The sequence below is a fragment of the Eulemur rufifrons genome, chromosome 17, assembly GCF_041146395.1.
Source record: "Eulemur rufifrons isolate Redbay chromosome 17, OSU_ERuf_1, whole genome shotgun sequence".
NCBI classification, from domain to species: Eukaryota; Metazoa; Chordata; class Mammalia; order Primates; family Lemuridae; genus Eulemur; species Eulemur rufifrons.
In genome coordinates this window covers 91157196-91170227 of record NC_090999.1, presented here as the reverse complement: position 1 = coordinate 91170227, position 13032 = coordinate 91157196, and the positions used below count along the sequence as shown (strand labels likewise).

General features: G+C 41.2%; 1 protein-coding gene across 7 annotated transcripts in view; it reads right to left on the bottom strand.

The window, feature by feature from the left end:
* Positions 1–234: 234 nt before the first annotated feature.
* The window catches only part of GRAMD2B (GRAM domain containing 2B), a 117036-nt gene continuing 104238 nt past the window's right edge, over positions 235–13032 (bottom strand). For 5 of the 7 annotated variants that reach the window (XM_069492130.1, XM_069492129.1, XM_069492134.1 and 2 more), the window contains exons 9-14: positions 10901–11012; positions 10153–10275; positions 9460–9547; positions 8380–8484; positions 5608–5701; positions 235–1694 (exon numbers count right to left, since the gene is read on the bottom strand). In XM_069492130.1, coding sequence (XP_069348231.1) covers positions 1653–1694; positions 5608–5701; positions 8380–8484; positions 9460–9547; positions 10153–10275; positions 10901–11012 — 564 coding nt within the window. In that variant the 3' untranslated portion in view covers positions 235–1652. Of the gene's footprint in view, positions 1695–5607; positions 5702–8379; positions 8485–9459; positions 9548–10152; positions 10276–10705; positions 10709–10900; positions 11013–13032 lie in introns of all 7 variants that reach the window. The other 2 variants (XM_069492131.1, XM_069492133.1) reach the window with 1 other exon arrangement.

Genomic DNA, 13032 nt, shown 5'->3' with positions numbered 1-13032 from the left:
ACTTTTATAAAACAGGAATGACATAAAATTATTTTTAAAAATAATGAATATAGTACCCGTTATGAGAATATACTACTTGTCTGACAAGGCCATGTGCTTTAGAGATATCATCACATTTGATCCTCACAAAGATACTTGTAGCCCCTTCAAAAAAATGGGGGGAAATGGCCAAATGTCTTGCTGAAGGTCATACAACTCATAAAATGTGGAGCCAGGAATCGGGCATTGGTTTTCTGATTTCAAAGTTCATTGTCTTTTCCCTATACCATTGTAACCCAAGAACTTAAACCATTTTTGAGTTTTGAAATGAATACTTGGGAAGAAAGAAGTATGAAGTGAGTGATAGTAGTAGAGAAGAGGTGGAGAAAAGAGTTAAAAAGCATAGCAAGTCTTAGTCAACAGAATTTACAAACTGGCAAGACACAATGTTAGCAGGGCATTTTAACCAATGAGTATTTATTAAAAGCCAGTGGTGCGCCAGGCACAGTTGTTGTCCAGTAGGCTAACAAATACAAATGCTGTAACCAATTCACTTATTAGCTTATCTGATTAACCAAAATACATTTCATAGAAATGATTATAAAATACACTGCAGATAGAAACAGAATCTTTTATGCTTACAGATCTAATGGTACCCTAAATAATTATTAATAAAAACCAGCCAACCCATATGGTAAATAAAGTTAGCAAACCACAAGTTCTTTATTTAAGTTAGCAAAGGAGGAAAACATACAATTGTCATGCTGACATGATTTTCAGCGTTGAATGCTGAATACAGACATCCTGTTTCAAAACTGCTAACACAATCCACCTACAATCTTAAAAATTCAGTGTTTTTCATCCCGTATTAAATAACTATTACAACTTTTGGCTTAAAGGTTAGTTTTGGTTTAAAAGTAAGTTTAATTTAGTACTTCAGTCTCATGCCTCACAGATTCCTGTCCTGGGCTGGGTGAAAATCACTCCAGTTGACTACTAGTTATGGCAACAAAACATAAACGGGATAGTTCCATCCACTTTGCCTGATATTCCTGCCAAAATGGAATTGAGAAATTAAGATACACAGGCAATTTAAACGAGAACACAACAGCAGAAGGAAAAAAAAAAAAAAAAGACAAAACAAAATGTAGATGTTATTAGTTTGAAGCAAGCCTGTTCATTTAGAGCCATTTATTTATTGTCTTTTGATACTCATGGCTAATTCTTTAAAGGACCACATTGAATTCGCTGGTATAGAATATAACACATCCCGTAGTTTGAAGGCTGGTTAAGGGGGCTGTAAGGGAGAAAAACGCAAGGTGGCAAGGACTAGAAAGGCGTGGAGTGTTGCTGACACCATCACGATAATGGCTGAACCTCAATCATCCAAGAGGGGGGTCCACCGGGGCCCTTCCTGAGGACTCCAGAGATGGGTCTGTTTTCTTCAGGCAGCAGCAGCAAAAACTTCCTCAGAGTCAAGGTCAACTTTTATTGCACAAGAACCACAATGATTCCCCTTCCCCCCTTTCCTGAGCTGGAGCCCTCCAGGTGCAAACACGTCTGCGTTCTCAGCCGCTCGCGCCGCCGACCGGCAGGGGGCGCTCTGGTCGAGCGCCCGGGGAGCACCTTCTCCCAGGGGAAACGTGAGGTATTGGGTCGCCCAGGAGAGCTGGTCAGTCACCGTTCTCAAGCAGCTTTTGTAAGTTACTTTGTATCTTGAAAAAATAAAAGAGAAATTCTTATTATTAAACAGAATGGAATATATTAAGGGCATATTTGCTATGGCCTACGTAATGATCGAGATTATTCTACCTTGAATAAAAAACACATGGGTTAAATTTAGATGAGGCAAACAAATGCTTTTCCATGGACTAAAATTCTGTTTGTCAGTCCACTTTAAAATGAAATAGAGATCGAGAGAAGTAAGATGGAAGAAAAAGAACTAGCAACACCATGTGTGAACGAAATGCATTCCCAGACAATGGGAAATTGGTCTTTATAGAACCCCTGTAATGGTTTTAATAAGACAAATGCCATGTAATAATGTTTAACGCTCCTGTAGACATTATGCAGAATTTCCAAGAAGACTGTAGCTTTCACAGGGACAGGGACCAACCGTGTCATGTCAGATGTTTAAGACAACAGTCCAATATTGGGCATTAAAAATGTTCTCAGTAAATGCCTGTTGAGTAAATGAACTTTAAAGAATCCAGAGCAAGAAATTCTAAATAACCAATACTATGATGGGAGGAGGAACCCCTCGAATCAAAAGAAGAGAATATGTTCTTTTGGAGGAACAGCGTGTGATGTCCCGTGGGCGTGCTCAGGGTAAGTGAAGCGGGAAGGGTTGTGACACGCACGTGCTGGAGACTGCACGCACGCCCCCCTGAGCCACTCAGCGCCGCACAGGCCGGCTGTGCACACGCAGCTCAGGGCCAGAGAGGCTAAGTGACGGACCGGTCACAGCGGTAGTGAGTGAGTGGCAGAGCAGGGATAAGCACAAAGGTCTGACTCCAAAGTGTATGTTCTTTCTACTATCCCGCTCCACCATTAACGTCAGTTCCAGTACTAAGAAAGTAATTGTTTATTTCCTTCTCCACAGTCCTGCATCCTGTCTTCCCACCTATCCCTCAGGACCAAGGATAAATGGAAAAACAGGAATGGGGTGGTAGAAAAAGGAATCAAACCAAGGACTGACGTCTAAAATCAATAAAACACACCTACAAGGACAAAAAACCCAGAAGTAAAACAAAGGAGGTAAACAGGCGATTTACAGAAGAAATCCCAAACCCCAAAAGGCCAATAAACACACGAGAGACTCAACCTCAGCAGTGATCAGGAAAATACAAATAAAACCCATAACGAGACCCAGTTTCACACCCTCCCACTCGACGTGGGCGGCCTGGCTGCGCTAGGGTGGTGCCAGTGGACAGAGGAGTTCAGGAGACTGTGGGAGACAGTGGGAGACAGTTCACGGGACTTGCCAACTAATTAGTCAATCAGTGGCAAGTGAAAAGACGAAGGAGTTAAAAGTTATTCTTAGATTTCAAACAAGGGTGACTGAAAAGGCAGGGAGGCCATGAGCAGAAACTGGGAAACTGTGAGCAAAGATCATGGGGCGTGGACATGCCCGGTCTCTGAAGGAGGGTAGAAAGGACTTGCTGGTGTGGAGGGAAAGGGGCTGAGCCAGGTCTCGGACCTCCACGGCCTGTGGCTGCTACTTCCGCAGCGCGTGGTGCTGGGTAGTGCTCCACCTGTGCTGGGTAGGGCTCCACCGCCTCTGCAGGGGTGGGGTGGGGGGCAACCCATCAAAAAGAACATGGGTGTGGCCTGGTACTTTTTCTTTTTCTCCCTCTATTGCCCAGGCTGGAGTGCAGTGGCAGCTCACTGTAACCTCCAGCAATCCTCCTGCCTCAGTCTCCCCAGTAGATGGGACTACAGGTGCAACCACCATGCCCGGCTGAGTCCCCCCTTCCCCGCCCGCCCCCTTTTCTTATCTTTTAGAGATGGGGTCTCACGCTGTCGCCTAGGCTGGAGTTCAGTGTCGTGATCATAGCTCACTGCAGCCTCGAACTCCTGTGCTTAAGCGAACCCTCCGCCTCAGCCTCCTGAGTTAGTGTGATTAGAGGCCTGAGCCACTGCACCTGGCTGGTACCTCTTTTTGTCATACTTACGCTCCTTTGAACAATGTGTGCAACTTATAACTTTTTAGAATGTCAACATGTACATTTTGACCCCATGTCCACTTCTTACTGATTCTGTTCTGGGACAAAGGTGGTCTCCACTGGTGCTCCCGTAGGCCTCTCTTAACCTCCCAGCTGGGCTCTGAAGCCCTGCATGAGACCTGGCCAGCTGCTGGCCTGCTGTGACCAAGCCCTTCCATAATATTTTCTGTTCCCTGATTATGGAATGTGGCGTGGCAGGCAAGTGGGAAGAAACGAAAAAGAAGGCAGCAGGATTCCGTGTGTTTCTGATCCAAAGAATATCATTTGTATGGCAGAGTGAACAAAATTGAAAATTAATACCACCCCATTTTCTAGGTCAGCATGAAAGCCAAACATTTGGTGGGTTTTTTTTTTTTTTTTGGTTTTCTTTTTTGAGACAGAGTCTTGCTCTGTTGCCCGGGCTAGAGTGCCGTGGCATCAAGCTCACAGCAACCTCAAACTCCTGGGCTTAAGCAATCCTCCTGTGCCCAGCTAATTTTTTTCTATATATATAATTTTAGCTGTCCAGATCATTTCTTTCTATTTTTAGTAGAGACCGGGGGTCTCACTCTTGCTCAGGCTGGTCTCGAACTCCTTATCTCAAGCGATCCTCCCGCATCGGCCTCCCAGAGTGCTAGGATTACGGGCATGAGCCACCGTGCCCGGCCAAAAGCCAAACATTTGTAAACATTTCGTTAAAAAAAAAAAAAACATCATTTATCTTCAATTCTCAGAACATAATGTCTTAGAAAGAAAAAAAATTTGGTAGCTAACCCATCCATACCTTCTCTAGGTTGATTTTGGATGTAAAAGAGAAACAGTTTCCAAGTTTCCCATAGATACAATGATTCCATATGAATTATCTGTCCTGACTTAGTTTAGAAGTTCGGAAACTCCTTTGCTCTCAATGTTTTTGTTGTTAAATGCTAGGTAACTAGCGTAGGCAAACAAAGAAAATTTTACTCATTTGTATTTCATATTTCTTCCCAAGTAAGCATAACTGCACTATTATGTAAAGCCACCAAACGCTGGGCATTTCTGACAGCCATTCTAACTAAACGCTTGATTCTTCATTCTAAACCTTTCCTTTAGGGTAAAAAAGTAGTTATCAAATGAGAAGGGAGAGAAATGTTGAAAGGAGAAGAAAATAAGACATGTTAATCAGGTTTAACTTCTGGGAAATTTCTGGTGTGCCTTTCTTCTCGTTCACCCTCCTTCTGAGTTCTAAGAATGCCACAAGCTAAGGACAGATTTGCCCTAGACTTGCCCCGTGGGAAGATACTTTTAGAGGTGAAGGTCCCTCAGTGGCCTTGTCAGCAAGGCCTAGAGCTGGATTCTGAGAAGCGTCAAGCAGAGGCTGCTAAGCACGACTTTGCAGTCAGGCAGACCTGGTTCAGACACCAGGGCTGTTGACTTTCTAGGAGTGTCATCTTGAGCAAGCTAACTCGAAACTTTGATTCTTCCCCTGTCAGACGGGAACAATGACACCTGTCTTCCATGGCTCTAAGGGACTCAATGCAATATTTTATGTATGGCAACAAGCAGTCCGGGTGAAGCTGGGGCTGCGATCTTTGGTTGGGCCACTGGTCTCCAGTTCACTCCATACTGTGTCCCTTCATTGAGCCTTTGTACCATTGGGCCCTATGGTACAAAGAAATACTATGTCTAACCAAGGAGGAACAACAAAAAACAGACCAACAAGACCATGTATTCCAAGGAAAACGAGATTAAAACCTGTTTCTTTGTGGAAATAAAAAATATTCTTCCACATTGACTTTGCAACACCTGCCCCCGGCCAGGTTTGGTCATTTAGGTGGTTTAGTACAACACTAAAGGTGTTTGAGTGTGTAAACCTTGACCCGACCTATGGCAATCCACAGGCACTACTGTTTTTGCCCCCATACATAGGAAAGAAATAGATCACCTTTTCTAATTTCACTATGTTAGCTGTAAGCTCTTGGCAGAGGACCTCCACATTTAATTGTACTTGTGACCCCAGGCCAGATGGTGCTGTCTGTCTGTAAGAACAAAGAGAAAAATTATTATGCACAGGCATGGTAAAGAAAGAAGTAGAATGAACATATTTTAAATTTATTTGAACGGAAAACTAGTTTATAATAAAAGAGTAAGCATTTCACTCGCTAACATCAGAAAGGCCCTGCAGTAATCCACAACTCCAGAGTAGATGTTTAGGGAACTAATTCTTAAAAGCTCCACTGAAATCTCTTAAGCTATTTTTGTTTAAGTGGATCTGGTATGCTTTCTCTTCCAAGCAAAAATCAGAGAATTATTCTCAAGTACGTGGGTTTTCTAACCCTTTTATCAACCCCTAAGAGCCTCACTATCCCCACACAGCATACATTTGTAAGAGTGATTGCTCTTTCAGTCATATATGTTATTTCTTAATGGGAGAAGGAGCCATTTATATTAGAACTTGCAAAAAGTTTAGGAATATCTTTATCTAGTTAATAAAATTTCCATTGAAATGTGAGATTTTTGTAGTTCCTTCTGTGAGACTTGCTATATAAACATAATTGCCCTTACAGTCTAACAGATGTGTTCACTATTCACCATTTGACTATTTATGGCACTGGCTCTTACTCTGGGGTCCCCTGGAGCCCTGCACCGGCTAACACTAGAAAATTTGGAGATGTACGTATGTTTTCCTGGAGAGATGATCTAAAGCTACTTATCAGATTTTCATGTTAAGATTAAGAACCATGGTCTGTCTCGTCTCTGTATTTCTTGGTTGTGATTTAATTTTAGCTATTAAGTTTTTGAATGGCAGTAACTGCTCCAACTTATTTTATATAGGGTCCATTTTTGAGATACAGGCACTTGGTAAAATACTGATGATTATCTAGATTTTAAGAAAGCAATCAGACATCTTTCTATTTTCTAATACTGAAACAAATAGTGCATTCTTTATCCTTAGCTCACAGAAACAGAATCTAAATCCTTGATTTTCTAGATCAGTGACCCAAGGCCTGGAGAACTGACTCATCCACAGGAGATTCTGAGCAGCAGCTGTGCCCTCACCCCTGGGCTAGGAACCTGGATCTGCTTTAGTCCCATTGAGGAGTCCACGATCTACAGGCTATTCATGTGTTAGCAAAGCTGGTAATATGTGTAGATTTGGAAGGATGGCTCTTTAGCAACTGGATTACCTGTGTGGATTCAGCCACCTGGGTGGCACAGACGGATTACTCTGAGTGAATGAAGTAAGGTACCGAGGGAGCTCAGGTCTTGGAATGGTGTTTATTAACAGATCTTCCCATTATGGGTGTTCCCGAGCTCATGTCAAATGTGATCTTTGTGGTTTTTCCTTTAAATGGTTATTTTTCGGATTGTACTTCTTCCTGGGTTGACTGTTTTAGTAACAGAATGAATATTCCAATTGTGTTCTGTTAGTGGAATTTCCCCCTCATTATCACCACGGTAAGTAAAAGATGGGAGAGACTGAAGGCAAGGTATGAATCTATTCCAAACTGTTTATTAGGCTTCTGTGTTTTATTGGTTCAGATGTATACTGATGAGTCAAAAATAACCTGTACACCAGCACACATATATGCCAAAGAACAAGGATTTAGCTGATTCTTAGTAAAGAAAAGTCCCAGAATGGCATAGCACAGTAGTTCTCAGGGTATAGAACCCAGGCCAGCACCATCAGCATCACCTGGGAACTTGCTAGAAATTGCAAATTCTCGGTCCCATCCCATACCTACTGCATCAGAAACTCTGGGGATGGGCCCTGAAATCTGTTTTAGCAAGCCCTCTAGATGATTCTGATGTCCATTAAAGTTTGAGAGTCCCTGCTAGACTGGGAAGCACGTGTGCTTTGTAGTTATATAGACGTGCATCTGAATACAGATTCTATTACAAACTGTAAGACCTTAAGCTAATTATTTCTCTGATCCTCCATTTTCTCATCTGTAAACCAAGAACAACAACAGCTTTCTTACAAGGTTATGGTGAAAATATAATGAGAGAAAATTGTTTGCATTTGTATATGTATATATCCATTCTAATAGAGTCTGGAGCACATGGTAGATACTCTGTAAGGGAATATCTCCACTTTAAAACTTGGGCTAAACATACACTTTCTAACATGGAATAATTTATTTCACTTTTGAGGCAATGTGTCAAAATCCTCATGTAAATGAGTTTAAAGAAAAGAACTCTATGTCTGAAAAGATTTAATTAGGTTGAGCATGTTAAAAATGACCCCTGAAAAAATCTTCACAGATACATTCAACTAATTACTACTCACATGGATCTGTATAGTGTCGTGAGTTAAATATAAAGAGTTATACATGAGAAAGGTGCTGAGTTACTTGAGTTTCTTCTTTTGTATGAGTGTGTTGGCTCACTGCCATTTAACTAAGATAAAAAATTTGCATAGTTTAATAAACGGGGCAAGGTTGCAACCACATCTTAGAATAACCCAGCAAGATAATGTAAAATTAGGCTTGTTTCTTGCCATTTACTAGCAATACTATAACAAATCAAATAGTGCAGAGTTAGGTCATTCATTTCTAGGACCGTCCTCTTTTCTTTCCACATACTTACTTAACAAAACGTCTCATACACAATGTATGTCCAATTAATGTTTGCTAAGAAGCATGTTAAGCTCAGGTGAATTATTATACTAATCTGAACAGCAAGCAGGTGACGGCACTGAAGGGAACTGTCTTACTCAGTATTACGGGTGTCCACGAAGGAGGTTAGTGACCCCAGCCGCTCCTCCAGAGTATTAATTCTATATCTCATGTAGAAGGTCGAGATGATTAGTGCACAGACACTGGAAAGAGATAAAAGAGAAATTTTCAATAGGATAATGGTCAGGACCTGATGTTCCTGAAACAATGAAATGTTCATAAAATAAAATCTTCTACCCCAAGTCCCTCAGTTTGCAAACAATGGTCATTCTAATAGGACCGGTCAAGGCCAGACCTGAGTTGGAGTACCAAGCCAGAGCTTCTCCTCCCTTCTCCCTCCTCCCTGCCTGTCACCCTCTGCTAGCAGAGCCCGGGCAGAGAGTGCCCAACCTCCTTCTCTAGTGACCCTCAAATTCCCTGCAGTATCTGGAAACCAGACAGGGCATATCCTGCTTGGTTGTGAGGAACAGCCTAGAACTGGGTCAGGCTGTTTTCAGAAGAACAACTGGTTCCAGACTAGAAGAAGGTGGGGAAGCTAAAAAAGTCAATGCCTATGTTTTCAGTAAAGGGGATGAAGATGACATTTGAAAGTTGTTTTGGCCTCTGTCCAGAGGACATGGGCTAGATGGAAAAACATTACAGCTAGATAGGCGAAGTAAGTTCTGGAGTTCTCTACCACTGTATAATGACTATAGTTAACAGAGAAATGATAAAGGTGATGGATATGCTAATCACCCTGATCTGATCACTATACATTATATGTATCGAAACATCAGTATGTACTTCATAAATGTCTAATACAACTATATGTCAATTAAAAAAATAAAAAGGCAAATAAATAACAAGGATAATGATGCCTCATAATTCACAGAACTATTTCCCCATAGTATCCACTCAGAACTTAGGCCTCTGCTGGATTTGGTACAATCATTATGAAAATATGACCTAAGCCTAAGAAAAAAAGTGTTGAAATAGGAGACAGAAATTGTCAAAGAAAAGATTTGGGTCCCATTACAGAAGAGTGAGCTTTACAATGGCTCTTGGCAATGTGAAGTGATGATTCCTTTAGAAAACTGAATCATTTTCTGAAGTCACTCATAATAAATTCATTTACTTACACAACTGCGTAGAATATAAGAATATGGTGGAGAGTCGGACATTTCTGAGGCCTGACTTTATGTAAGACTCCAGTGGTTTCTGACGGACCTGTTGGGTGGGAAACAAAAAGCAACTGTTTAAAACCATAACACACTTCCTTCACCCGGCAGCAACCTTATAAGGGAAGAGGTACTGGAGAGAGGTAACTATTCCCATGTAAAAAAAATCAGAGAAAATATTAACTGAAGCCTTCCGGGTGTCATTTTAACCAACAGTTACAATACCTTCTGATACGTTTCATTTAACACATATTTATTGAGAGCCTTCCTGGTGTCAAGGACTGTGTTAGAGCCAATGGCGAACAATGTAACACTACCCTTGCTCTCTTACCGGTATAACCGGTAACTAGTTATTAGAATAACTAGTAAATAAGAAATCAAGAATTTAAGTTTTACTAGCAATTTTTGAAACATAAGCCCATGTATTCAGAGTAACAAAGTGGCCTGCATGAAGGCTCTTCACCTTGGTATCCCCCACAGCAAAGCACAGAACTGGGTACTGTTTGTTGAATGAATAAGTGAACTAACATGCAAAGGCCTAGAACAGGAAGGGAGGAGGGAATATGCAAGGCAGTTATAAAGTGAAACATGGGGACCCTTTAAAAGTTACAAACAGAAATCTCTACCACCTGCCTCAGAAAACCCCTTCCTTACCATGCGCAGGGAGACTCTTGGCTTTTCCTTCAGGCGCTCTGTTCACATGGCCGTCTGCCCGAGTTGGTTTTGCTTCTCCCTTGGGGACATTCAGAACTGTCTGGGATTCTGTCACATGGAAATCTACCAAGCCAAAACGGAGCTGGGTAAGTTTTCTCTCCAGTGTATTTAAAAGCACAGAACCAACCGCAAAGCAAATCGGTGTGTTAATATGCATAAGGAGCAAGAGTATACACGGGCTTTCTGCAAGCTGGCTGTGGTGGCTGGGGACTGCAACCGAACGCTTCAGTAAATAAGCAGTAGGATGATGCAGGGACAGTCTTTACTCTGCTAACCGACTCACAGGGACGATTCGGCTACAACAGTGCATAACATTCCTGAAATAAGAGGCAGGAAAATACTGTATGTTTCTCTCTCTCAACTACCCCGACAGTATGTCTGTTTAAGAGACTGTGGTAGGTGTGAATAAAGGGACGTGAATTTTTACCACACAGGCAATTCCTTGCCCTGCAACTTCCAAGGCACCCTTTCTCCAGACTCCCTTCCCAACTACCAACTAGGGAGCCCAGACTGAGTTCTGTTTGTTTGTTTTTGTTATTAAGGAAATAAGGTGAGGATGTTTTGTGGGGAATTAAATTTTATTCAAAATACAACAATTCCCATATTGTCTAGCAGTGAGAAACAAATAAAAGTGTAATAATTAAAACACCCCCCCCAAAAACCCCCAAAATACAACAATTTCCCAGACCTCGAGAGTTCTCGGATTCGGGGGTTTGAGAACCAGAACTGCTGTACCCCTCCATGTCTTGCCTCCCTTGCTGAACCACGCCATCCAGATCTGAGAATTCATCGTTGAAATCCTGAAGGGAAACAACGAAATCAGGAGAGGCCGATTTTCCCTTATCAAACAGGCAGGACTCTGCACCTCCCAGCCCTGTGACCTGGGCCGGGCCTATGACACACGGAGGAGCAGGGAGGATTCACCCACGTTACTGGGATTTTCCCAGCAGATCACTGGCTGTCTGGGTACCGCAACTGAGATTTTTCTAGGTAGTTAGAATTCTGTCAACAAACAGTGGCCAACTTGCTTGACACGTGGATGTCTAGAGAGAACCCCAGAATGCTGATGATTGACAAACTTCCAGTGGGAAGCTGCAGCGGCCTCATTAGCACTCTGTAGTGAGGAAAACTGCTTCGAGACACACGCAGGAGAAAAAAGCAGGTAGAACGCTCCAAATCCAGAGACATAGATATTACTAGTTGTGTTTTTAAAATATTGGAAACAGAAAAGAGAAAATGTCTTTAGCAAATTTGACCGTGGAAAGAATGTTTGCTTTTTTTCCTCTCCCTCAACTAAATCAGAATAGGGTCAGGGGTATCACATTTAGAAGGGAAAATGCAGAGATGTTTTACTTTGTATTCCATTGGTTCCCCCAAAGTGCTTAAGAACCGAAGGAACAGGTGCTGTCATTAAAATGTCCTGGTAAAGGTACAATTGGCCTGAGCTTTTAATAATTTTGTTAGCTTCCAAATGAAGAAGAGACTCATCTTGTAAGCAACTTACCAACCTTTCACCTTGAACTAACTGTCTTTTGTTCATCTCAACACTCATTTTGATTTCATGCAAGAATTTATAGGGAAAGGAAAATTGAAAAACTTAAATTTTTCTCTCAATTTAATACTTTATTGAATGCCTATCATGTATCAGGCAGTAGGCAAAGCTCCTTATATATATATATATATATATATATATGATTGCATTTAATCTTCATAGCCTCATCGTGAGGTTGGCATATTAATGGACGAAGAAACTGAGTCAGGGCAGGTAGAGAGCTTGCCTGGTGACATGCAGCTGGGTGGAGCCCTGATTTAAAACCAGGTTTGTTGGATTCCAAATTGTACATGTTTAATTGTATTTTGTACTGCTTCCCACTCCTTTTTTTAAGGTAGATTTTTTTTAAAAATTGAGATACGATTCATATAACATAAAATTTACCATTTTAAAGTGTATAATTCAGTGGTTTTTAGAATAGTCACATGTGTAACCACCACTATCTCATTCCAGAGCATTTCAAAAAGAAACCCTGTGCCCATCAGCAGTCACTCTCAATTTCTCCCACACCCCACTCCCGGGCAATCGCTGATTTACCTTCTCTCCCTATAGCTTTGCCTCTTCAGGACATTTCAAAGAAAGGGCATCATATAATAGGTGGCCTTGTGAGTGTGGCTTCTTTTACTTAGCATATGTTTTCAAGGTCCATCTACATTGTAGCGTTTTTCACTACTTCATTTTCTTTTTATGGCCAAATATTTTATATGTAGATATACCACATTTTAAAATCCATTTATGAGTTAGTTGATGGACATGGGCTTTTCCCCACTTTTTGGCTATTATGAGTAATGCTGCTATGAACATTCTCGTACAAAAGTGTTTGTGCACATATTTTAAATCCCACTACATTTTAGTAGCTTTAAAAAAAAGATTTGTACATGTTGAAATGATGGGCTCGCATTGCTGCACTACAGGTGAGTATTTGACAGTAACCAGTTTGGGAATAATCATTTGAATGGTATGATTAGAACTTTTTGGAAAACATTATACCATTACAGGTGCACATTTTATACAAACAGATTTACTGCTTCCCACTGGAGATTTACTCTATAGTCAACAAAAGTCTAAGGGAATCAAACAATCTCTACCTGTCACTTGGGTGTTATACAATAGCTTTTTTTTTTTTTACAGTTATTTCTGAGTATGCCTCATCTTTTGTTCTCAGTTGTAATGTCTCTGAAGGCAAGAATTAGTTTTGTTTTTCCTGGTATACTACAGTATACACTAGCACGGTATCTTGAACATAAAAGACATTTGTCAATTTGTAG